A 27,932-nucleotide genomic window follows, 5' to 3' on the forward strand; every position below is an offset into this window, starting at 1 on the left:
TTTTATTGTCAAAAACTAAACATGCAAATTGCTATCTAATTTGCAATTTAGGATTCACCATCTCAAAAGTACATTCTCTGACCACAAAAAGTAAAAGTAGTTGCTCCTTTTGCCAAAATTGAGAGAAGTAGAATAGAAATTTATACACATATATCATTGTTACTTTTGCCTGGAAAATTAAGGAAAGTGAGGTCTTGACAGATTAATTAACATATTTGAAAAGAACATTAAAAATAGTTTTGGAAGAATAATTATTGACAGTCTGCTGACGACGCACACTGACACTGAACTTAAGATTTTCTTGATAGTAAGTGGAGGTCAGCTGCCTCATTCTAGACCTAACAAAAAAAATTATTATGTAGGCCTACAAACCACGAGCTCTTACTGGCATTTCAGTCCTATCACATCACAAGCAAGCCACTGAACTTTTCTGATGCTGATTTGTAATTGTGAAAAAAATCTGGAATGTTATTTGTTCATATGGTCACCCAGAATTTTCAAATAATTTCATCTGATTTGTAAGAGCTTTGTCAAGATTTACAATAACAACATTTTCTTATGGGAACTATATACACATTTCTGAGATATAACTACACACATGCCAATAACCTTTCTGCAGTGGTAACATTAGTTCCTGTCAGATCACTGAAGTTCAGTGCTGTTGGCCTTGGCTAGCACTTGGATGGTTGGCTTTCTGGTCTGCCGAGTGCTGTTGGCAATCAGGGCTCACTCAGCCCCTGTGAGGCAAACTGAGGAGCTACTTGACTGCAAATTAGCAGCTCCAATCATGTAAACTGACAACAACTGGGAGAGCAGTGTGCGGACCTTATGCCCCTCCATATCTGCTTCTAGTGACGCACATAAGCTGAGGATGATATGGCGGTCGGTCTGTACCATCGGGGTCTTCCAAGACCTGTTCGGACGGAATAAAGTAAAAAGTATCTACACACGTACTTACTATGTCCAAGAAGCACACAACAGTTGGCTCATGTCTATTCATGGCAAACTTCAAGTCATCTGCTACTTTTATTAAAGCAGATGATGTGCTGTGATGGTTGTGGGAACCTGCTTGGTATTCACCAAGAAGGTTGTTTGTAATATAGTAGTTGGTTAACTGATCGTGTATTATATACTCTAAAGCCTTGGAGTGTGCCTGAAGGATGCAAATAAGTTGGTTGTGGCTTAACTAGTCCCTGTGTCCAGGCTTCAGGGAAAATGCTTGTGCTTAAGGGGTGGTTGAAGTTTAGTCTTGTGGAATATGACGCCATCGTGCCCAGTAGATGCTGACCTGACGCGTAAGATGGATTTTTTTTTTTTTTTTATGGTACGGTGAGTAACAAGCTCAAGACAGAATTTTTTGCAGCTACCACAATTTATCCCCATGAAATAATCAACGAGTCTTTATTTCATTTGTGGTTCAGTTGTGGTTGTGGGTAAGTGAAGTGATGGTGCATTTCCTGACTGGAACAATAGGATCAGCTGCAGCTCTTACTTCGCCTATGCAAAGACCATGCAGGTTTTACCAAGGACAGCTGGTCCATGTCTGTTGTCAGTTAATGAGGGGGTATGCCTGAGATTGGCATTTCTCACAGTGTGGCTGACTGTTTCACCTGTGCTTGTAAGCAATACAATTTTTAGGAGCGGAGCATACTTTGTAAGCCAAATGCGCAGTATCATTGATATTCATGAGCTGTTTTAGGTCATCTTTGTTATTAAATCTATGATGTTTTTCGTTTTTGTCTGGAAAGGTTTGAAAATCATCTCCAAAGCCATTTCTTGCACATCATCTGCACGTTCTGAATCAATGGTGCATTTTGTCTCTGTATATAGTCCACTGTAGTTTCTTTCTTGAATATTGTAGTGAGTACACCATGAAAATTATGTCATGGGCAAAAATTCCAGGTGCAGGTGTTTCAGAAGTACAAATTACTCTGTATAGGAATCTCATTGCAAATATATCCATGACAGTGTGACAACTGGGAATGTTATGGGTAGATACAAGCTGAAGTAGGCCTAAGTTAAATTCCAGGAAAAAAATATATGCTTGAATTTTGCACTGGATGGATTTCATAAAAGTTATGTTAGTGTCACCAGCTATAATTATAAGTTCATATGTCAATTAGAGACTTCAGATGGCAGCTTCGAAACAGACCAACCTGCCTACTTTCGGAAGTTTGTAGAGGATGCAGTGTTGAACTTTTTTTTTCTTAGGGATTTGATCTCTAGGAACACATATATTACATTTTTATCATCATTATTGTTGTTGTACATGTGTAATATGGCAGGCAAAAAAAAAGGAAGGTATACCCCCTCGGCCATTGCATCTGTCGTGCCTCAGAAAGACCCAGCCACCTAGATTTACGGAACTGGCTGGAATACTTGGTTTAAGCCACTTGTGTGATATAAGTTTCACATGAATGTCTTGGTCTTGAAATATATGGAAGAATTAATCAAGATGAGCAGACAGAGAATCGACATTTATGTGTGTGGCATGGAGCATTGTGTTTTCAGTTGTAGTGCACTAGAGGAACAACACTGGGTGGTGAGATGGCATCAGCACACGAAAAATGCATTTAGAATGCAGTAAGGTTATAGAGGGCACGGTGCGTGGGTGCAGGACTGCTGGAGTTGATAGAACAGGCAGTTTCAGTGCCAGGAGGGGAGGTATTGTGGCCAAGGTTAGCATGACACAACACAGTTGCAGGACAATATAGTCTTATTAGGAGTATGGTAGGATAAAGAATATCAACAAACAGAGCTAATATATCCTGTATGCAACAAAACTAAATGCTACATAAAAATAACAACAGAGTGAAGCGTCTGATGCATAACATAAATTATATGACAATAAATTACTAAATAAAAGAAGATTTAGAGCAAGTTTGTACAGCAACTGATAATGTAAATAAGAAGTAAAAAGGAACTAGTAATAAGGTAAAGTAAAACAGTTAAATTACTAAGCTGTGATGAGTAACACCTATGATACAACAATAAATTGATACATAAAAATGGAAGTAAGACTAAGATAGTACAGCAACTGATTATGTGAATATGAAATAAAGAGAAGGAGTTAGTAATAAAGCACAGCAGAACAGTTGTACAGCAGCCAAATTATACAGACAGAACTAGCAGCAGTGATAATTGACATACCCTTAGCTCCTAAAACACAGGTTTTTGAGTTCATTTGCATTGCAAACTGATCCGCTTTAAAATATTCCATTTGATTTATTGATTTATACCCACACATATTATTTCTAATTCTGTGGTGAGGCCTTGCATACTGAATTGCATGAATGTTTTTATCCAAGTTCAGTGACAGTCTATCTGCAGTGAAACAGTGACTGATTTTTAAGGAAATATTCCTTTATATTTTCAAGCATTGCAGCTTCTCTATTAGGCTTGATTATACTGCTTGTCATCAAAGAGAACTGCTTCTGCTTCTTGAATATAAGATGGCAGATCATTTATACATGACATTAACAAGAATGGACCCAAAATTTGATCCCGGTAGTACACCATTGGAACTATTCCCAATTTTGAAAAAGCCATTTTGCTGAGCACACACTCTGGTTTTCTTAATGTTACAGTCTGCATTGTTTTAGTTGAAAAGGATGAAAACATGTTACAATCAAGATCTCAAATGCCACAATAATTGAGCTTCTCTATGATAATACTGTGAATTGCACAATCAAATGCTTTTGCAAGTCATAGAAAATACCAGTTGCCAATGTTTTGCATTTAAATTTTGTATAATCTGATTCGAGAATTCAAAATGACATGTCCTACAGAAAGATCATTTTGTAGTCAAAACTGAGACTGCGCATCTCATTTTGACTAAAGTGTGTTAGGATTCTTGTATGCATAATCTTTTCCAATTCTTTCTGAAAGGAAGTAGGTAGTGAGTCTGGTCTGTAATTATTAATCTCTGTCTTACTGCTCAATCCCATAAATGGGTCTGACAAGAGCATATTTCAGTATGTCTGGAAATACCTACACCTTCATAGTGATTTACTACATATGTGAATGAATATGTTGCATAGATTAGATTAGTACTTGTTCCATAGATCATGAATATGACACTTTGTAATGATGTGGAATGTGTCAGGTTAATAAAAGGTGTCTCTACAGGATATTACATTACACAAAATATTACATGACGCATTTTTTTTTTTTTTTTTGGTGGGGGGTGAGGAAATTACCCACTTGCTATATCCAAAAATTCGTCTAATGAGTAGGAGTTGCCATTCAGAAATTCTTTTAATTTCCTTTTCAATGCTATATGGCTATCTATCAGACTTTTGATGGGTAAGTGACCAAAAACTTCTGTGGCAGCGTAATTTACTCCCTCCTGAGCCAAAGTTAGATTTAACCTTGAGCAGTAAAGGTCAGTGAAGATCATCCTTTCTCCTAGTGTTGTAGCCATGTACACTGTTATTACTTTTGAATTCGTTCGGATTGTTAATAACAAATTTCATAAGTGAAAATATATATTGTGAGGCTACAGTGAAGACCCCCAGCTCTTTAAATAAGTGTCTGCAGGATGATCTTGGATGAGATCCAGCAATTATTCTGATTACACGCTTTTGTGCAATGAACACTGAGTTACCCCAGAATATGATGACATAAGAAAGCAGAGAATGAAAATAGGCGTGGTAAGCTAATTTACTGAGATGTATATCACCAAAATTTGCAATGACCCTAATAGCGTAAGTAGCTGAACTCAAACGTTGCAGCAGATCTTTAGTGTGTTTATTTTTTCCATTTCAACCCCTCATCAATGCATACACCTAGAAATTTTGAATATTCTTCCTTAACTACCGATTTCTGATCGAAGTCTATATTTACTAATTGGGTCATTCCATTTACTGTATGGAACTGTATATACTGTGTTTTGTCAAAGTTTAATGAGAGCCCATCTGCGGAGAACCACTTAATGGTTTTCTGTAAAACATCGTTTACAATTTCATCAGTTAATTTTTGTCTGTTGGGTGTGATAGCTATACTTGTATAATTGGCAAAAAGTACCAGCTTTGTATCTTCGTGAATATAGAATGGCAAGTCATTAACATATATTAAGAACAGCAGATGACCCAAGACCGAACCTTGCGGCACACCATTCTTGATTGTTCCCCAGTTTGAGAAATCACCAGTTTTTTGCATATTATGTGAACTGTGTATTTCAAATTTCTGCACTCTTCCAGTTATGTATGATGTAAACCATTTGAACGCTGTCCCATTCATACCACAGTACTTGAGCTTATCTAGAAATATTCCATGATTTACACCAGAAGCCTTTGAGAGATCACAAAAAATCCCAACAGGTGACTTCCGGTTACTCAGAGCATTTAATATTTCATTAGTGAAAGTATATATAGCATTTTCCGTTGAAAAACCTTTCCGGAAACCAAACTGACATTTTGTTAAAACTTTATTTTTACAAAGGTGTGAAGCTACTGTACAATACATTACTTTTTCAAGAACTTTGGATAAGGCAGTCAGAAGAGAGATTGGGCAGTAGTTGTTGACATCAGACGTATCCCCTTTTTTATACAGTGGTTTAACAATGGCATACTTCAGTCTATCTGGGAAAATACCCTGCTTCAGAGGGCTATTACATACATGGCTAAGAATCACACTTATCTCTTGGGAACAAGCTTTTATTATCCTGCTGGAAATGCCATCAATTCCGTGTGAGCTTTTATTCTTGAGAGAGTTTATTATCTTCCTAATTTCAGACGGAGAGGTGGGTGGAATTTCAATAGTATCAAATTGTGTGGGTAAGGCCTCTTCCATTAAGTGCCTTGCTTCTTCTAATGAACATTTAGATCCTATTTTCTCTACAACATTTAAAAAATGGTTATTCAAAATGTTTTCGACTTTCAGCTTGTTGTTTGTGTTGTGAAGTTTCCATTCGCTTTGATGGTGATACCATCATCCTGTACTCTTGATTGCCCTGCCTCCCCTGTAATAATATTCCAAATTGTTTTGATTTTGTTATCAGAGGTATTAATCTCAGACATGATGCACATGCTTCTGGACTTTTTAATAACCTTTCTCAATGTAGCACAGTAGTTTTTATAATATTTGGCTGTCTCTGGGTCATTACTATTTCTTGTTGTTAGATACAGTTCCCTTTTGTGGTTACAAGATATTTTTATTCCTTTAGAAAGCCAAGGTTTTTTGCATGGTTTCTTATAATTAGATTTAGCTACTTTCTTGGGGAAACACTTGTGGTGCCGATGAGGTCGACACCAGTATCGATCTGAGTATCGTCTTTGAACTAAGCTAAACATTATCTTTGTGCAGTTCCGCCATTCAGTTCTGTGTAAGCCTTACTTGTGTAAAGAGGTGAATAAATGAACTACTGTAAAATGGGAGTGTTGTTTGGTGAAACGGACCTGAACTTCCTCCTCACTGGTGACCCTGAGTTGTAACATCTTCTGTTTTTGCCGTTTTACTGTGTCCATGGCCTCTGCATCCACTATTTTCGCGAATATTACATCAACACAACATTCGAACAATGACTTCGGCCCAACGACTAACGCCGGATTTTGTGATCGACATGCATCGTGTTGCGGGCGATGTACACCTGCCAGGACTGCAACACGATGCCTCTCACTCGACGATTACGCCGATTTAGCCAGACGTTTTCAAGCCTGCAACCATAAGTGAGGTTAGGAGTGTGCATGACTCTGGCTATCAAACGTCTTTGTTCCCTCCACATGTGCCCTCTCTCATCGACTGTGCAGTTACCTCTTACGGATCTCCGTGCAGTGCGGAACCAATGCCGATTTCTGGAAATGCTTCGTTGGAAAACCTACCATCGCCAGGACGATGATTTGCTATGCCACAATCTGTGCCGTACCACTCGGATACCTGCCACGTGGCCGGAACTGCTTCATTCACAGGTCAAACTCCTCAGCATCCGACCACGTCCGTGCCTACCTTGGTTCAGCATCAGCACATGCCTTCCTACTTCAATACCTCGGACTGCAACACGAACAATAACTTGTTATCTGTGCCTGACCTCCACCACCGTCCCACTGCTACGCCTCAGTGTTTTGTGCCACGACATTCACCCTATCCGCACACTGTTTTGAGTGGAGTGACTATGAACAGTGAACATTCGCACATTCCGTCCTATGTTCGACATCCATTTCCCACACTATGCTTCTGGACAGCCCGCACCTCCGTAGCCTCCCTGCAACACAGGTGGCCCTGGCTCTGATCGAACACCAAGCTTTCCACGGACTAAAACTTTGAACCTTTTCCTCACCTGACGCCCACGCGCCGGCTCCAGTCGAGCTTCCGCTACCATCATCGGCACATCTCGGTGCCTCATCCACGTCGGTCTTCCACGACACGTCAATTCGAGCACACCCGCAACGTGTTCAGCTTCCGAAACCACAATCAACACAGTACGGTGTCTCACCCGTGTCGGCGTTCCACGTCGGAACGGATCGCACTCAACCACAACGTGTCACCTTCATGCTGCCACCTGGACAGCCGTCGTCGTCACATCCCCTGGAGGCACACTCTCCTGGAATACAACAACAACAACAACAACAACAGCTCAATTCAGGCAGTGCCCCGACAAACTCAACTCAACCTGTTCTTCCAAACATTCTACAACACTTACCAACACTGCTGCCGTTTAATCCCGACAGAGCAACAACCTGGTTCAAAATTGCGGACAAAGTGTTCGACCATTACAAACTCGATGAGTCAACCAGGTTTCTGTGCCTCATCACCCACCTGCACGACCAGGAGGACTTGATTGCTGACCTGGTCGACGCCTGGGACTCATCTATCTGATACACTCTAGCCAAAGAGACAGTTCTATGTCGGCTTGCACACTCAACTGAGGCAGCAATACAGCAAGTGCTCCACGTTGAGCAACTAGGCAACGACAAACCTTCCCAGCTCTGGAGACGGCTACGTGCCCTGCTCAGTGCCGATCTATTCTCTGACACAGCTCTCCCCACCATCTGGTCAGATAAACTATCTCCTCACATCCGCTTTGCTCTGGCTCAAAGGCCTCCTGAACCTGTCAAGCAAAGAATGACGGTTGCTGACAAGCTACATGATGCATCGCTGCTCCATTTCGCCAGCCACTGCCTACCTGACAAGTCTCAGGTTCAGGCTCATCGCCCTGTGGCCGGACGCAGCCAGGGTCGTACTGTGTCGACTGTTCCGCTCGCCCCAAGAAGCAGTAAACAAGCAACTGGGACGTCATCGGCTCTTCCCGTGGTCACACCCCCTCCTGCAACCAAACCTGCTGCGACCATCGAACCTCGGCCACCACCACTGGCAGCGAACTTTCCGCAGGAAATGCAACCGTGCTACCCGTACTGTTACTTCCACACACGGTTTGGTGAGGCAGCACGGAACTGCAGACCACCCTGCTACTTCCCAAATGCCAATCACAGGTAGGTTTGGGTGCTGCCTCCTAGGCACAACATGACAGGCACCCCCCCCCCCCCCCCAGTGCTCCATTCTGTGCGGGAACGACCGGATAATTGTGGACGACTTTACATTAAAGACATTTCGTTGGGACACCTTTTCCTAGTGGACACAGTCGCCGATGTTTCACTGCTGCCCATGTCTTTAGCGTTGTCGAACATCCGCCCTCATAATACTTCACTGCAAGCCGCGAATTCCACTAAACTACAATGCTCGGGTTCAACCACACACGTCGTCTCACTCTCCGCAAACTGCAAACTTGAGAGGACTTTTTTAGTGTGCGAAATTGACGGCCCCTATACTAGGTATTGACTTCTTGCGGCACCACAAACTTTCACCGGACCTAGTGCGGAACACTGTGTTTCACCATCCGTCCAAGACTCACTTCCCCTGAGCTCCGTCGAGCAACCCACCACGTGACACATCGGTCCGGGCTCATCTCATTCGTACATGCTTGTCTCTGTCGACGACGTTACAAGAAACCACGCATAAGTGCCTTGTCGAGCTTGAACACGTCGCTCGCCTACGCAAGGAAAACTCCGAGTTCTCCCTCCGGCTCCATGAAACACAGCTCCAGCTCTCTGATGCAGCAAAGGAATTACAGACACTACAGCAAGGACAAAGCAAGGTCAGTAAGTGTGCCTAATCTGCTTGCATCCTAGCAATCGAGCTTCCGTGTGTTTACCTCCCCCTACTCCTCGTAACTGTGCTATCAAGGCTGCCATAATGTGTACTGACAGTTCTGCAGGGCCACACCCTCCTAATATGGCAGCGTTTGACACTTGGCCGGACACAAGTGTGCTTGCGCGACGAGTGTCACGTGTTTCCGAACTGACAGCTCCTACCCCACCCCTCGCGGACTGCACCTCATACAATGCAACTTCGGCTCATGCGTGCCGCCGTGCGACCACCACTGACAATGCAAACAGTGCACTCGTGCCAAGCGTTTCACCAGTGACTGTGCTGTCACAGGCCGCACCCTCGGGCAATGGTCTCACTAACACTTCACGAGCTCTACCGAGCTCACCCGACCACGGTGCCACTGCGGCCATCCTGTCACATTGACTCCTGGGACACTTCGCCGCCTCAGCACCCGTCGGATCCGCCGAGTGGCTCCGAACACCACGACCTCGCCTCGCCTGCCCTGCCCGCCACACATTGTAAACAAACCGCCTCCCGTGCCGCCGGCAACATTTCTGTCATCACCAACGGCACGGTTCACAAGCTTCGCCTCACACCAGGCCCCCCGATCTCCAGTAAACCACGTTGACTTTGTCCCAAGCACCTCTCCGACCTTAAAAAGCAGATTTCTGAAGTTCTATGCTCCAGCATCATTGAACCCTCTGCCAGTAGCTGGTCTATGCCCATTCACATGACACCCAAGAAAGACGGGTCCTGGCACATGTGCGGAGACTACCGTCGACTAAACGCACGAACATTTATGGACACCTACCCCATACCCAACATTGCCGACTTTACCAGTTCCCTCGCAGGTGCGACCACGTTCTCTGTCATTGATTGAAAATGGGCCTACCACCAGATCCCCATGGCTCCTGAAGACGTCGAGAAGACAGCAATCACCACCCCAATCGGGTTATTTCAGTTCCGATTCATGCCCTTCGGTCTGAAAAATGCAACCCAGACCTGGCAACGCTTCATCAACAAAGTGCTATTCAAACTAAAATTCTGCTTTGCATATCTTGAGGAGATTCTTGTGTTCAGCTACTCCGTCGAGGACAACATTCGACATTTGCAAACTGTTATGAACACTCTCGAGGCAGCAAGCATTGAGACCAACCAGGACAAGTTGCAGCTACATCAACCTGCTGTCACTTTTCTTGGTCTTCGGGTCTCTGCCGATGGCATTTCACCCCCCCCCCCCCCCCCTGAGAAAGTACAAACAATACTAAACTTACCCAGACCTTCGTTGTTCAAAGAGCTCCGGCGCTTTATGGGGACAGTAAATTATTATCGCCAACATCTACCTCAGGCTGCGCAGATTCAGGTTCGACTGACAGATGCCTTGGCAGGCAACAAGACTTCTGGATCTCGGCTCATTCCATGGACCCCTGCTATGACTGCCTCTTTCACTGCCCTCAAAAATCTTCTTGCCGAGGCCTGCACCATCACGCATCCTCATCCCAATGCGCAGCTTTTCATCACCACAGACGCAAGCGATACTGCCATCGGCACTGTCCTTAGCCAGACAGTCAATGGCCAAGCTTCGCCTCTGCAATTCTTCTCGCACAAGCTCACTAATGCTCAATGGAAATATTCCGCGTTTGATAGGGAGTTGCTCGCGGTCTACGAAGTGATCAATATCTCAGTTCACCACCGATGTCAGGCACATAAAGGGTGCTGACAATATAGTTGCTGATTTCCTTTCACGAGTCGACGCCGTTCATTTGCTGTTAGACCTCTCTGAATTGCCTAACCTCCAACCTGCCAATGAGGACACGTAAATCCTGATTTCAGACTCTACCTCTTCACTACAGTTCGTCCGCACCACCTTCCCTGGCATGCGACTACAGTACAGGAATGTTATGCCCCCTCATCCCAACCACGCTCCATAGAGCTGTCTTCAACGCACTGCATAATTTAGCCCACCACGGTGTTCATGCGTCCGCCCGCCTCGTAGCGGAGCACTTTGTGTGGAGAAATGTCAACAAGGACTGCCAGCAATGGGCACCCTCTTGCGTCGCATGCCAATGCTGCAAAGCACACAAGCACACTTTACCCCCCCCCCCCCCCTCTCAGTGCCTTTTCGATCCCTCCTGGGCGTTTCCAGCATATTCATATTGACATTGTTGGCCCTCCCCCCCCCCCCCAACGGCTTTTGTTATGTTCTCTCATCCATCGACCGAACAACTTGCTGGGTCGAGGCTGTCCCCCGCCCCAATATCATGGCAGAAACTGTTGCTCGAGCTTTCGTCGAGTCATGGGTATCGCGTTTCAGATGTCCAGCTAGCAGCACGACTGACCAGGGCAGACAATTTGAGTCGACCCTGTTCAACGAGATTTGTAACATTTGCGGCATCCAGCACATCCATACCACAGCATATCACCCGCAAAGTAACGGGCTAGTTGAGCGCTGGCACCGCACTTTCAAGGCGGCTCTTCGATGCCATGACTCTCTATGAACGGAGGCCCTTCCCCCTGTGCTACTCGGCATTCGTGCGATCTATAAGGAAGACCTCAAAGGCACAATAGCCAAGTTTGTATACGGCCAGGACATTGTTCTTCCTGGCGAACTTGTGAGCCCTTACGCTTCTCTCCCTCAGTCTGACTTACCTTCCTTCGTGGACCGCGTCAAGACGCCACTTCATCAACCTCCACATTCCTCCACCCGCCAGCCATTCCCGCCCTAAGGTTCACGTCCTGAAATCTCTTGACAATTGCGAGTATGTCATGCTCCGAGATAACACTGTCCGTGCTCCCCTCCAACCTCCATATACCAAGTTCTCCAGCACTCAGCCAACACCTATGACATCCACATAAAAGATTCAGCTGTTACAGTCTCTCTCAATAAACTTAAGCCTGTTCATGTCGAGCCCGCTTCTGCCCCCCTTCAGGCCACGACCACGCCACTCACTGTCATGGTTCACGACACTCCAACCACTCCCTCCACACCGGACTTACACACCCGGTCGAGTGACTTCCAGCTCCAATCGTCGAGCTCCGACCTCGCCCTCTACTCCATTCTTACGCACTCCGTCAAGTGATCACATGCTCCCCACATTGAGCTTACATACAATGATGCTCTCGCCGCCGGGCCCTTCTCTGGTCCCTTCGACCTCTCCCCCATCGCCTGCCTCGGCCTGTCGAGGTTTCTCACGACACCCCCCCCCCCCAAATCTTGAAGTCCTCGCTCGAGGTGTTTGTGCCTGTCCCCTCGGACATAATCCATGACATCTCTATAGTACTACATGATGACACTCTGTTCGTCATGTGTTTTCCTCCATCCGGTTCTCATGACACAGCCTCCGCCATTCCCTGCCACCTGGTGAAACGTGTTCCCCTCTCGCCCGACGTCGACCTGGACATGCTTCGTGTGTTCGCCACGCCCACTGGAGACATCGTCGTCGTCGCTCTGTTCCACCCGCAACCCGCCGGCCTCCCTGCCGACACATGACCAGCACGCCCTTCACGACACCTACCGACGCAGCTCCCCGACGACGCTGTCGAACTGACCGTGGTCCGGCTCTCGCCGATGGCGGAGGGGGGGGGGGCTATGTCGTGCCGATGAGGTCAACACCAGTATCGATCTGAGTAACGTCTTTGAACTAAGCTAAACATTATCTTTGTGCAGTTCCGCCATTCAGTTCTGTGTAAGCCTTGCTTGGGTAAAGAGGTGAATAAATGAACTACTGTAAAATGGGAGTGTTGTTTGGTGAAACCGACCTGAACTTCCTCCTCACAGTTTTCAAATTCTCTTACAAGTGTATCATGAAATAAGTTATATTTTAAATTAGCATCAGGTTACTTGTACTCCTCATCCCAGTCTAACTGCTGAAGATGTTCCCCAAAATTTCTAATTTTTTAGTCATTAATTGAACACACAACTTTGGAGGGTAGTTTTGAATAACTGAATGGAGCTATGTCATATACTGTAACTAGCTGAGCACCATGATCAGAAAGGCCATTCTCAACAGGACAAGACTTTTATGTTTTTAAACTTATCTTGGTCTATAAAAGTGTTATCTATCAATGTGCTGCTGTCCTTTACTACTCGAGTTGGAAATTAATGACAGATGTCAAATTGAAAGAACCGAGCAAGACTTCCAGGTCAATGAAAGTTTCCTGAAGGGGACCTATATTCGGTTACAATTATAAAAGAGTCCTCCTTCAGTTTAAGTTGACAGGCACATGCTTCTATATGTTGCTCTAGACAAAGCTTTTTGTATCTAAGCTTTTTACACAGTGATAACTTTTGACATATATGGCAACTCCTCCTCTCATCTTATTCTCTCTACTCATATGTACAGCTAGTTTATACCCACTGATATTTACCTTTTCCATATCAGACACAATGTGATGCTCAGGCAGGCATAGTACATCTATTATATTATCAGATTCACTGTCATCTAAAGAAACCAGGAACTCATCTACTTTATTCTTCAATCCCGGAATATTATTTTTTACTTTACTTTTGCAAGAATCTACTTTTTTCTTTAATCCACCTATATTTTGGTTAAATATGGTAACATTAATATTTACTTTACTGTTGTGAGAATATTGTGAGTTTTGGACCTCTTTAGCACCTGCCTGCCTGAACTTCTCATATATTAGTCTAAAAAAGAGGTAGTACATCCATGAGTACTAGTGTCCCCCCTAATGGATTTCACTAACAACCTTTCCAGTTTACCCTTCCCTTTCCTATTGAGGTGTAGGCCATGCCTTGTGATATCCCCCCTATCAATAGCATCAACAGGAACCAATCCAATGTCTGACAGAGTAGCTGCCCTATGCAACTGATCCAACTCCATATTTACCCTCCTGACAGAGCCGCACGAAAGCAGGCACCAGCCCAACATTGGTATGGGTCATTGCAGAGACTATTTTCACCAGGTCACACACAATTCTGTAGCCCTGATTCCTATCAATACTGTTGCCCACTCCACCCACTGTCATCACATGATCCTGCATTGAGAAACCCTTGCACAAGGAACCTATATCCTCTACCACCTGTCTAAGACATGCACTTGGCTTGAAAAAGTTTGTGACCTGGTACCTGTCACCTAACTTTTCCCTGCAAAATCTGGCTCATGCCTCTTCCATGGCTGCTACCTAGCATCAGAACTTTCCTCTTACTTTCTACTTGTTTTGAAACAGTTGATTTCCTAGTGAGATTCTGTTGCATCTTAACTACATCTACTGGTGCCTCTTCCTTGCTTAACTGTGGTAGCAAGGCAAATCTATTGGTTGTGCCAAATGGGAAATTGTAAGACACTGTTCTCTTTCTGTAGCCCCTGTTCCCAGCTACCACTTCCCACCACTGTTTACCCTCCTCCCCCCTTAACCTCTTCAGTTCCTCCCTCGTTCTGTCCAAATCAGCCTGAAGGGTTCTAATTTTCTCCTCCTGTTCAGGTATAATCCTATCTCCATATAAGCGAGAACAAGATTATTGTAGTTTATTCAAGATATTATCAACTCTTTCTGGTATTGAGGGAGTTAACTACATTCTTACTTGCTATCACAGAGCATGGAGTATTTGAGATATGCCCATTATGTATATGGCGTTGCTTCTTACATGTACTCTATAGCTTCATCTCCTGAACTGTCCATGTCAGCCTCCTGCATTTTCCAGGAAGCGATTGCTCAATAAGTTGGCTAGCTGTCAGCTATTATTTACTGTTTGGCTGTGTTTTTTTTTTTTTTTTTTTTTTTTAACAAAAAAACCTCAGACTCCTTATCTAATTTCCCAGTTTCTCTCTTAACTACTACCAATATAGAAAATTTTATCTAAGTTATTCATTTCCGACACTAAACAAATGCATTTTGACTTCTTTAGCCCACAGCCTTGCTGCAGTGTAACACTGGTTCGCCTCAAGTCACAGAAATTAAGGGCTGTTGAGCTTGGCTAACACTTTGATGTGTCACTGTCAGCGTCTGCTGAGCGCTGTTGGCAAACAGCTTGAACTCAGCCCTAGTGAGGCAAACTGAGGAGCTACTTGATTGAGAAGTAGTGGCTCTAGTCTCATAAACTGACAACAGTCAGGAGGTTGATGTGCTGACCACATACCCCTCCATATCCACATCCAGTGACACCTATGGACTGAGGATGGTATGGCAGTTAGTTAGTACCACTGGGCTTTCAAGGCCTTTTCGGTTGAATAGTTTTTGGTTTCTTAATCACTTTCCTTTACACAATGTACTACTTCTGTAATATGAAATCAGATGGAAATCTCTGTTTGTTCCAGACTTGACACAAAATTTCCTTTTCCTTTTACACTGTATTTTGATTCCTTTTGTAATACAAGACTGTCTTGAAGTCTCATTAATGCCACACTTCATTGTTTTCTTAAGATAGCTGCTGTTAAAAATTTGGAATTAACATCTGTCACATTATACACATTCTACTCGTCGGCTTCCTGTGAGGCTGCCAAGAAAGTTTCTGTTGCCTGTTCATTAATTCCTTTGTTTTCCATTATGCCAATTCACTATAACCAGATAAGTCATTTAGTATGGCTAGTTGTGCACCCATGCCCTCCATTCACTACTCGATAAATAGATACATTATTGATTGAGCGTTTATCTACAAAACTGTTGTGTATTAGTGTAGTGTTCTCCTATTTGAAAATAGTTTATTTTAACCGAATTTTATAGAAAATAAATATTAAACTCTCCACAGACTATCTGCTTTTTGTCTGTCAGATATCATGTTAATGACTCAAATATTTCTAATTATACTTGAAAATTTCATGGTGGGATCTATACACTGCAATAACTATAAATGACTTTTATAGTAGCAACAACTCACAAGCACAGGTTCTGAATTGCTGGTTTTAATACATTTAAACTTGACAACATTTTTAACAAACATCAAAACACCTGTGGTTCATGGTGTGGGTTCCTGTAGTCATGTCCTAGTTCATGAACCACGGGCAACGTATGAGTGGCCAAGTAAGTGGTCCCGACAGTCGGGATACCAGTTACTTTGGAATAAGGCTGGGCATCTCGGACATATTCTGAGTCATGGTCACCTTTGTGCTCATACGGCAAAGACTACCAAATCCACCGGTTAGTCCCTCAGCCGTTAGGGGTAAAACCCAATGGGACTCGGGGCAAGTAAGGCTAGCAACCTGCTTCCCTGGTACTTTAAATATGATGCTGGCAACAATCAGAGCAAAATGCCTCGGACCTTTGGAGGTGACGGAGTCCCACCTCTAACTGACAAACCAGGGACTCCTAAGATACGACTTGGCAAACAAATGGTAATGAGATGGGGAGCTATTAATATCAATGGGGGCTACTCTGGGAAGAAGGTAGAGCTGGCAGAGGCTGCAAGTAAGATGGGGCTGGACGTTTTAGCTGTTAGTGACATTCGGGTAAGGGGTGAGAAAGAAGAGGAAGTGGGAGAATACAAGGCCTACCTGTCAGGAGTCAAAGCAGGAATAGCACAATGGGGTGTAGGGCTTTACATCAGGAAAGAAATGGAACCCAGCGTAGTTGCAATAAGGTATGTAAACGAACGACTGATGTGGATAGATTTGACAGTGTCTAGCAAGAAAATTAGGATTGTGTCAGTATATTCGCATTGTGAAGGGACAGATCACGATAAGATGGATAGTTTTTATGAGGCACTCAGTGATGTAGTTGTTAGAGTAAAGGACAAGGACAGTGTTCTGCTCATGGGTGATTTTAACACCAGGATTGGAAATCGAACAGAAGGGTATGAAAAGGTTATGGGTAAATTTGGAGAGGATATGGAGGCCAACAGGAACGGGAAACAACTCTTGGATTTCTGTGCCAGTATGGGCTTAGTAATCACAAACTCCTTTTTTAAACATAAGAACATGCACTGGTATACTTGGGAAGGCAGGGGAACCAGATCTGTCATTGACTATACAATAACAGATCAGGAATTCAGGAGGGCTGTGAGGGACACACGTGTATTCAGGGGATTCTTTGATGACTGATCATTATTTAATCTGCAGTGAAATTGGGATTGTGAGGCCAAAAGCGCAGGAGGTCAGGTCCATATGTAGGAGGATAAGAGTGGAGAAACTTCAGGATAAGGAAATCAGGCACAAGTACATAACAGCGATCTCAGAAAGGTACCAGTTAGTTGAATGTAGTCAATTACAGTCATTGGAAAAGGAATGGACAAGGTACAGGGACACAGTACTAGAAGTGGCTAAAGAATGTCTTGGAACAGTAGTGTGTAAAAGTAGGATGAAGCAAACAGCTTGGTGGAATGACACAGTCAAGGCAGCCTGTAAAAGGAAAAAGAAGGCGTATCAAAAATGGCTACATACCAAAACCCAGGTAGACAGAGAAAGTTATGTTGAAGAAAGAAACAAAGCCAAACAGATAATTGCAGCATCCAAGAAGAAATCGTGGGAAGACTTTGGAAACAGGTTGGAGACTATGGGTCAAGCTGCTGGAAAACCATTCTGGAGTGTAATTAGCAGTCTTCGAAAGGGAGGTAAGAAGGAAATGACAAGTATTTTGGACAGGTCAGGAAAACTGCTGGTGAATCCTGTGGATGCCTTGGGCAGATGGAGGGAATATTTTGAAGAGTTGCTCAATGTAGGTGAAAATGCGATCAGTAATGTTTCAGATTTCGAGGTAGAATGGGATAGGAATGATGATGGAAATAGGATCACATTTGAGGAAGTGGAAAAAATGGTCAATAGATTGCAGTGCAATAAAGCGGCTGGGGTGGATGAAATTAAGTCGGAACTCATCAAATACAGTGGAATGTCAGGTCTTAAATGGCTACACAGGATAATTGAAATGGCCTGGGAGTCAGGACAGGTTCCATCAGACTGGACAAAAGCAGTAATCACACCAATCTTTAAACATGGTAACAGAAAAGATTGTAACAACTACAGAGGTATCTCTTTAATCAGCGTTGTGGGTAAAATCTTCTCAGGTATTGTTGAAAGGAAAGTGCGAGTATTAGTTGAGGACCAATTGGATGAAAATCAGTGTGGGTTTAGGCCTCTTAGAGGTTGTCAGGACCACATCTTTAGCTTACGGCAAATAATGGAGAAGTGTTATGAGTGAAACAGGGAATTGTATCTATGCTTTATAGATCTAGAAAAGGCATATGACCGGGTTCCTAGGAGGAAGTTACTGTCTGTTCTACAAGATTATGGAAATTATGGAATAGGAGACAAACTTTTGCAAGCAATTAAAGGTCTTTACATGGATAGTCAGGCAGCAGTTAGAGTTGATGGTAAATTGAGTTCATGGTTCAGAGTAGTTTCAGGGGTAAGACAAGGCTGCAACCTGTCTCCACTGTTGTTCATATTACACTCCTGGAAATTGAAATAAGAACACCGTGAATTCATTGTCCCAGGAAGGGGAAACTTTATTGACACATTCCTGGGGTCAGATACATCACATGATCACACTGACAGAACCACAGGCACATAGACACAGGCAACAGAGCATACACAATGTCGGCACTAGTACAGTGTATATCCACCTTTCGCAGCAATGCAGGCTGCTATTCTCCCATGGAGACGATCGTAGAGATGCTGGATGTAGTCCTGTGGAACGGCTTGCCATGCCATTTCCACCTGGCGCCTCAGTTGGACCAGCGTTCGTGCTGGACGTGCAGACCGCGTGAGACGACGCTTCATCCAGTCCCAAACATGCTCAATGGGGGACAGATCCGGAGATCTTGCTGGCCAGGGTAGTTGACTTACACCTTCTAGAGCACGTTGGGTGGCACGGGATACATGCGGACGTGCATAGTCCTGTTGGAACAGCAAGTTCCCTTGCCGGTCTAGGAATGGTAGAACGATGGGTTCGATGACGGTTTGGATGTACCGTGCACTATTCAGTGTCCCCTCGACGATCACCAGTGGTGTACGGCCAGTGTAGGAGATCGCTCCCCACACCATGATGCCGGGTGTTGGCCCTGTGTGCCTCGGTCGTATGCAGTCCTGATTGTGGCGCTCACCTGCACGGCGCCAAACACGCATACGACCATCATTGGCACCAAGGCAAAGCGACTCTCATCGCTGAAGACGACACGTCTCCATTCGTCCCTCCATTCACGCCTGTCGCGACACCACTAGAGGCGGGCTGCACGATGTTGGGGCGTGAGCGGAAGACCGCCTAACGGTGTGCGGGACCGTAGCCCAGCTTCATGGAGACGGTTGCGAATGGTCCTCGCCGATACCCCAGGAGCAACAGTGTCCCTAATTTGCTGGGAAGTGGCGGTGCGGTCCCCTACGGCACTGCGTAGGATCCTACGGTCTTGCCGTGCATCCGTGCGTCGCTGCGGTCCGGTCCCAGGTCGACGGGCACGTGCACCTTCCGCCGGCCACTGGCGACAACATCGATGTACTGTGGAGACCTCACGCCCCACGTGTTGAGCAATTCGGCGGTACGTCCACCCGGCCTCCCGCATGCCCACTATACGCCCTCGCTCAAAGTCCGTCAACTGCACATACGGTTCACGTCCACGCTGTCGCGGCATGCTACCAGTGTTAAAGACTGCAATGGAGCTCCGTATGCCACGGCAAACTGGCTGACACTGACGGCGGCGGTGCACAAATGCTGCGCAGCTAGCGCCATTCGACGGCCAACACCGCGGTTCCTGGTGTGTCCGCTGTGCCTTGCGTGTGATCATTGCTTGTATATCTCTCTCGCAGTGTCCGGAGCAAGTATGGTGGGTCTGACACACCGGTGTCAATGTGTTCTATTTTCCATTTCCAGGAGTGTATTTATGGATCATATGTTGAAAACAATAGACTGGCTGGGTGAGATTAAGATATGTGAACACAAAATAAGCAGTCTTGCATATGCGGATGACTTAGTTGTGATGGCAGATTCGATTGAAAGTTTGCAAAGTAATATTTCAGAGCTAGATCAGAAATGTAAGGACTATGGTATGAAGATTAGCATCTCCAAAACGAAAGTAATGTCAGTGGGAAAGAAATATAAACGGATTGAGTGCCAAATAGGAGGAACAAAGTTAGAACAGGTGGACAGTTTCAAGTACTTAGGATGCATATTCTCACAGGATGGCAACATAGTGAAAGAACTGGAAGCGAGGTGTAGCAAAGCTAATGCAGTGAGCGCTCAGCTACGATCTACTCTCTTCCGCAAGAAGGAAGTCAGTACCAAGACTAAGTTATCTGTGCACCGTTCAATCTTTCGACTAACTTTGTTGTACGGGAGCGAAAGCTGGGTGGATTCAGGTTACCTTATCAACAAGGTTGAGGTTATGGATATGAAAGTAGCTAGGATGATTGCAGGTACTAGTAGATGGGAACAATGGCAGGAGGGTGTCCACAATGAGGAAATCAAAGAAAAACTGGGAATGAACTCTATAGATGTAGCAGTCAGGGCGAACAGGCTTAGATGGTGGGGTCATGTTACACGCATGGGAGAAGCAAGGTTACCCTAGAGACTCATGGGTTCAGCAGTAGAGGGTAGGAGGAGTCGGGGCAGACCGAGGAGAAGGTACCTGGATTCGGTTAAGAATAATTTTGAAGTAATCGGTTTAACATCAGAAGAGGCACCAATGTTAGCACTGAATAGGGGATCATGGAGGAACTGTATAAGGGGGGCTATGCTCCAGACTGAACGCTGAAAGGCATAATCAGTCTTAAATGATGATGATGATGATCATCATCAAAACACCTTTCTCCAATAGGAATAGGCTGCTACTTTATAGTCTTCTATGTTAAACACATGGAGTCCAGTGTTTACACAGTGTTCAAACAGACGTAATACATAAAATTCCTTTAGGCATTATACATCACATAAACAGAAAAAAGTTCATTGCCTTTGTTTTTTAGTCTTCTAATACACTGATGTATCACAGTAAGCTTATTTAAACACTTATTTTTTGTGTGACACTTCATTTATCTGGACCCATTTTAAAGCAGTATGTCTTAATCAGGCATTTAGCCTAAAAAAGGTTATAACTATAAATAGTTTACCTTTGATGACAGTGCCTGCCCATGTTTTTTCATCAGCTAGCAGTTCACCTAATCTCTTTCACACTCTGTTAGGTTGTAGGCAATGTGTTCTGTATCCCCATCTTCCCATAGCAACAACAGACACTGCACCAATATTAACCCCACCTGAAGTCATCAGTAACCTGGTCAGTTCCTGGTTAACTTGCATGACAGCTGTGTTCATTCAGGGCTGACTGCTTAATTAAAAAAATAAACACATTTGTGCATGACATCGTTGCAAATAGCTTATCCAGGTCACTACCGACACTACAGCTCTATTCTTGACCATACTGTTGTCTGTCACGCAAGTTTAAATACCTGGTCCTCTTTATTCAAATCCCCAGCCAGTGCGTCAATCTCCACTATTACCCAGACTATGCTAGCACTATGTTTTACAATACCCGTACTTAAGACCGGGTGTAGTTTCTCCTGCAGCTGTTACCCTACACATTTGCCTTCACTGCTACCTACAGTCAATTTGGTATAAGAAGATGGAGTGGGCTGGGAGTAAGTGCCTCATGCATTTACCTCAACCAGTCACATAACACAATTCTGTATACATCTCTATGGGAATGCCTCAGTGTTGCTGGTGTTCTATAGATGGCTATCGTTTTCACCTGCAGCTGTTTGCAGTTTCGAATTGAAAGCTGGCAACAGCACTGCTAGCCATCAGGGATGATCTTCCACTAACTCGACTATAGTTGTTCTATTCAAGCCTCGTTACGCTGTGGAAGCATGCACATTTGCTACCCACAGTCAAACTATTATAAATATTTACACAGACACCTACATCAACATCCACACTCTGCAAACACTGAAGTGTAAAACAGACGACACTATCCATTGTACAAATTACTACTGCTTTTTCCCTGTTTCATTCATATGTGGAGTGAGGAAGGATGATTGCTTAAACACATCTGAGCAAAGTGTAATTACTCTAGTCTTGCCTTTGAGACCCTACAGGAATAGTGTCTAAATGTCTTAAGTATAATCTTAGGTTCATCACTTAAAAGTTGGTTCTTGAAACTAACTAAGTAGGCTTTCATGAGACAGTTTGCATTTATCCTCAAGCCTTTGCTTGTCCAGTTCTTATACCATCTCTGTGACAGTCAACCCATGTGTCAAACCATTCATGCTGCCCTTCTTTGTATACATTCAATATCCCCTGTGAGCCATATTTTAAGAGGAGTCAGAGTTGGCTTTCAAGTGCTTCAGCTTTAGTTTGATATGTAACTCAACAGTGATGTAGAATCTGTTCTACCCTAATGAAATTCAAGAAAATATATTTTGAAAAACGAATAGGATGAAGCAGTATAGTGGTAGGTTGCTAGAGACAGAGAGAGTGTACAAGTCACGTTTCTACGATTCTTTTGTTAATGGAAACCTTGATGGGATCTACAGAACTTGATAAATGAATATGGGAATATAAATTTCATGAAGATGTCGGTTGCAGTTATTATAGCTGTACAATGTACTCTATACATTATTAAAGAGATACCCAAGCTATATCATGAGAAAAACCTTAAAATGTATTGTAAAATATCTTTAGTTTAACATTTATGAACATGAAATCCCATTAAATGTGATTGGATACTGACTCAACATTTTTTGACAGTTGAAGGTAAAGGAATAACACCTCTAAATAATGAAAGGTGCACTGGTGTTACTGTGACTTCATCCATTGTTTGCAATGCTGTTGTGACTTGTCATTATGAATTAGCCTACTTATCAATACTTGAAGCTACACACTTTATATATTATATACTACACGGTGGAGCGAAAGTCTTGTAGAATAAATAATCAAGTTTGTTTGCATATTTTTGTTGCAGGTACTAGATGAGTAGAGAGCATTGTAATGGCCGTTGTTAAATGGAATCAGACCAGCAGTGTGTCCTATCTTCCACGAGCAGGGCAGCCTTCAATTAGTGTAGAAAGTGTTGGTGTTGTACAACAGGCATTCTTACAAAGCCCTTCCAAATTTACTTAACATACATCTTGCAAATTAGAGACTCCTAGGACCACAGTGCAAGGAATTCTACGCAACAGATTGCACTTCATGCACCAGATATAACACACGCATTACAACCTGATGATGGAACTTGTCGAGTAGCTTTTGCAACAGATATTGGCACAAATCAATAACAGCAGTGAGTATCTTCTACAAATTCGCTTTTCATATGAGGCTACTTTCTGGTAAAGTTAGAAAGCACAATGTGAGGATATGGGATTCATTGCATTAAATCACATTGGGGATTCCCTTAAAGTGAATGTGTGGTACAGTTTGATGCACAACAGATTCACTGGGTCTTTCTTCTTTGTCGAAAAGTCAGTAACAGCTAACACCTATCCAGTTACGTTACAATGTTTTGTGGAACCTCCACAGAGATACTTGCTGACTGATGCGATTTTCCAACAAGGTGGTACATCAACGCATTGGGGATTGCAAGTAAGAAATTTTCTAAATGAAACATTTCGTGACTGGGGGATTGGGAATGATGGTCCCATTGGCTGGCCGGAAATACGGAAGCGTCCGATCCCACCCGTCTGCTTTGACCCATGACGTCACAAATATGGCGGAAACGACCATAAACCACGATTCCAATATGACGCATATAAAGTCGGTACGTACCCGTTATAAGGACGAAAATACATCGAAAAACAAACACATACACTTTCCACAAAAAGCCTAATGATACTAATGGGACAAGGGCGGAAAATGGGGTGTTATTGGGTGGGGGCAAACTAAATATAAACAAATTTAGACACCCACCCCCATACAAAACGACGAAAAATACCAACATCACTAAACTCCCTAAATACCACTAAACACAATATCATCTGGAATCGGACACTTCCCTTGACCTATAGAGCTCAACAACAGCTCCCGATCCCATAAATTAGGATCCAACACTTCCCTTGGCCTATATAGCTCAAAAACATCTCCCGATACCAATATCAACATACAGAGCCATACATTGGGATCGAACACTTCCTTGACCTGCGCACTGTTAATTTTATCCGTCATATCCATTCCTGAACAAAAACAACAACCGATTAATTTTACTAAAATTACCACACGATGTACAGCGAACAACACTAATTTAACATTCACACAAAATCGTTAACTCACTGAAACAAATTCCACTACAAACACAGCCGACACTCTAACAATTCTGGATAATGAGCAAAAGCAAACTGAGCCCATTACATCACACAAACGAAAACCCTGAACTTACCACCAGAGAGCACAACAAACCACAACACGACGACATCTACAAACATGCCACACTCACAAACCAAACTCCGCGCCGTCATAACGTCACACACAACACCCTTACATCACGGGTCAAAGCCGACGCGTGGGATCGGACGCTTCTGTCGACCCAGCTGGCCTGGACGATCACCAGACATAACGTCTTTAGGTTTCTTTTTGTGAGGTTATGTAAAAGACGAGATTTACACTACACGAGTACCTGATGTTAATGCATTAAGAAGAATAATAGCAGGTGTTGTTGCTGGTACTACACAAGAAATGTAGTCAAACGTATGACCTGAAATTGAACATCAATAAGATATTCTTTGAGAAGAAATGGTGCAATGTTGTAGTTAATGGAATCTCAACAAAAACTTTACAATGTATTCTTTGATTTGTCACAAACCATAAATTTGTACAGCCTATGCTTTTGTACAACAAATATTGATTACTGTATGAACACTTTAGGCCCACCCTGTATCTTAGCTTACTTTCCTGAAAATATTTCTGTAATTACATTTTGACCGATCTAATACCAATTATCAGGTGTAAGAGAGAACAAAACACTCAAAAACTTTAATCTGAACTGCATATGATATAAGAATTCTCATTCAGTATCAATTGGGCATACATTGACATTGTTTCCAAGCTCTACAGAAATGTAAATAAAGTGAGTGACACATCAAGTGCTTAATTTTCCATCTTATTTCTGACAATGAACAAGATCTATTTGCAAATTAAAAATAACTTTCATGCCTTCAAATTTTGTTAACAGTACCATGTAAAAATAGATTTAGGCTATCACATTTGCTTATACAGTGCTATGTGGCCTATCTATATAAATCATTGTTAGCATTATGTTCACTATGACCTCTGGAAGAACAAGTGGGGCTTATTCATCACATCACAAAATAATATGTCATCTCTCAACACATCATGATACCAATTAATCCCAAGTCATAGAATACTTGTCTTTCACAGCACAGTGTCAAAATGTTGAACATAAGTTACTGAGAGAGGAAATAACAAAATAAATAATTATGATTATTGACACTGTCTTCCACTTAGGTTATCACTAGTATTGGTCCGTGCAACGTTCAATAGTTTCGTAGTTCAAAACCTTTCAAACAGCAGCAAATTCTGAACTAGCAATGTATACTCTGCAAAAAGAACTATCACCAACATGCACTCCTTCCTTTCTTTATCAAAACTAGGCTTGTATACCTCATTTATCACCTATTTTCCTGAATATTTGCACTTTAGATATTTTCAGTGACAGGTAGTATGTGTGTAACCATTTTACATGTTTTCGCCTCTCTACGAATTTCGCTGTAATCACAACATTCATGAAAAATTAACCTCAAATAAGAAACGATCTAAAAACTCTAAAATGTAAGTGAAACAAAAAATGAGTAAGTCTGAGAATGGATGTTAAACAGCCGAAATCACATTTCCCCAGCGTCAGCACAACAAATGATGAGTTTTGGAATACCCTGGAAACGAATGAACTGTGCCAGTGACGAGGCGTTTTGCGTGCGAACTGCCGTAAGAACTTCTAATGTTAATGAGATCTCCAGGCTTTAACTCTAAATTTATTTGATTTTTGTAAAATATTTTCATGTACAACAAATAAACTCATCCAACTTCGTGATGACCATTAAATGTTTTCTTGTCAGTGATGACGCTCATTTGGGATCAGAATGTACTCGACACCCTACATTGTAATCCTCCTTACTCACCACGAAAGTTTCTGCCTCCAGAACTCTTCAGTTTTCCAGAAACTGCAGTCGGAACAAGTGTAATCGAAGAAAACATCCCCTAGGAGTGAGCCTGGTAATCTTCCTGCACTTACACAATTCGGATGCACATTTTTCCTACACACATTACACGTTATAAACGGTTCTTTATCATTAGCGCATTTAAAACACGATCTCATTTTTAATTTAAAATGTATTGCACTTGTTTACATTGATTAGAACGCACATCTACATCTTTTCAAAACACACTATCTCGATTTTAAATCAGCCGCGTAGTGCTTTTATCTTCGACGTGCGCTTATTTCCCAAGCGAAAAAAATCTTTCCGAGCAAAGTTTCTCACTTTTACCAGCAGCCAAAGAGCGCTCACACTCGTTCCTAGCACCTCTGTCTAGGGACAGCAAATCTTGATGCCGATCGGCTAGCCTCGTGCCTGCAGCCCGAAACGCTATTGGGGGTAGATACCGAAATCTTTTAATACTCACAGCAATCTTCTGGGTATAATTTATAATTTATTCAATTTCGAAGATTGTTACTGGTGTAAATATTCACATATACAGATAAGAGACTTTAGGTACGTAAAAATTTCATGATATTTATAACAATGACATATTATTACATATCATCGTCATCATCATCAAATTGGCTATCGAGGACCCTGTCGGTCATGCACCGACCTCACAATGCTCCTCCATAGATGGCAAAATTCTGCATTCTGGTTCCAGTTGTGTTGTTACAGACTAGCTTGCAAAGGTCTTTCTGTGGCTCATCCTCTCATCGCTTCCTGGGTCTTCCGATTGGACGAGTACCATCAGGTCTTCCATAAGTACCGCTTTTGCCCGAAAGGTGTCTGGTCTCCTAGCAGTGTGACCTGCCAAGTTTATTCTCCACGCTTTCAGTATTTGAACAATGTTCGGTTGCCTCATCAGCTCCATTAGCTCCTTTCCTGGACGGGTCCAACGATCCTTCTCATAATTTTTCTTTTGAAGACCAACAAGTCTTCTTCATCCTTCTTTGTTGTGCTCAGGGTTTCTGTCCTATACAACAATACTGGTACTATCACGGCATTGTATACTTAAAGTTTGGTCTTAATTGACAGATCCTTGGATGACATTGTCTGCTTTAGACTGCAATAAGTTTTAGACACTTTCACAATATGTTGGTTTATTTCCTGTTAAACCATGTACCATGTTCCACTTTAGCAAATTTCCATATCCCAACCTGTAATGGGATGTCATTTGGGGCTTCTCTTGATACTTCAATTACGTCGGTCTTTTCTGCTTTAATCCATAACCCAATCTTATTTGCATTTTGCGCTAGGTCCTGTGTAGTTTCTGCCATCTCTTCCTCTGATTATACTAGAACTGCAATGTCGTCTGCATAACCCAATAAATCTGTCCTACCATATAGTGTCACCCCTTAGTTTTCTCTTTTCATTTCTTGGATTATTTTCTCTAGGACCAGATTAAATAACAATGGTGAAGTAACATCACCTTGTCTCACACCCATTCTGATATGGAATTACTTGGACAGCTCCCCTTGGTATTTGACTTTGGACATTGTCTCCGCTGTGCACACCATGACCATATTTATTAACTTCATTGGTATACCAAGTTCTCTCAGGATGTTGTACATACTTAATCTGTGGATACTGTCATAATCCTTTCAGAAGTCCATGAACATCACAAGAAACCGATGGTTGAATTCCAAGCACTTTTCTCAGATTTGCCTCATGGTGAAAATTTGATCGATGGTCGATCGTCCTTCCTGGAAGCCTCCCTGGTATTCTCCTAAAATATCTTTTGCCAATGGC

At 43.1% G+C, this 27,932-nt stretch overlaps 1 protein-coding gene across 2 annotated transcripts in view; it reads right to left on the minus strand.

Moving 5' to 3' along the window:
- The window catches only part of LOC126482403 (cysteine-rich protein 2-binding protein), a 189,438-nt gene extending 163,006 nt beyond the window's left edge, over window positions 1–26,432 (minus strand). For both annotated transcript variants that reach the window (XM_050106522.1, XM_050106523.1), the window contains exon 1: window positions 26,103–26,432. In XM_050106522.1, coding sequence (XP_049962479.1) covers window positions 26,103–26,299 — 197 coding nt within the window. In that variant the 5' untranslated portion in view covers window positions 26,300–26,432. The remainder of the gene's footprint in view (window positions 1–26,102) is intronic.
- Between the last annotated feature and the right edge of the window lie 1,500 nt (window positions 26,433–27,932).

This window comes from Schistocerca serialis, chromosome 5 (genome assembly GCF_023864345.2).
Source record: "Schistocerca serialis cubense isolate TAMUIC-IGC-003099 chromosome 5, iqSchSeri2.2, whole genome shotgun sequence".
Taxonomy (NCBI): Eukaryota; Metazoa; Arthropoda; class Insecta; order Orthoptera; family Acrididae; genus Schistocerca; species Schistocerca serialis.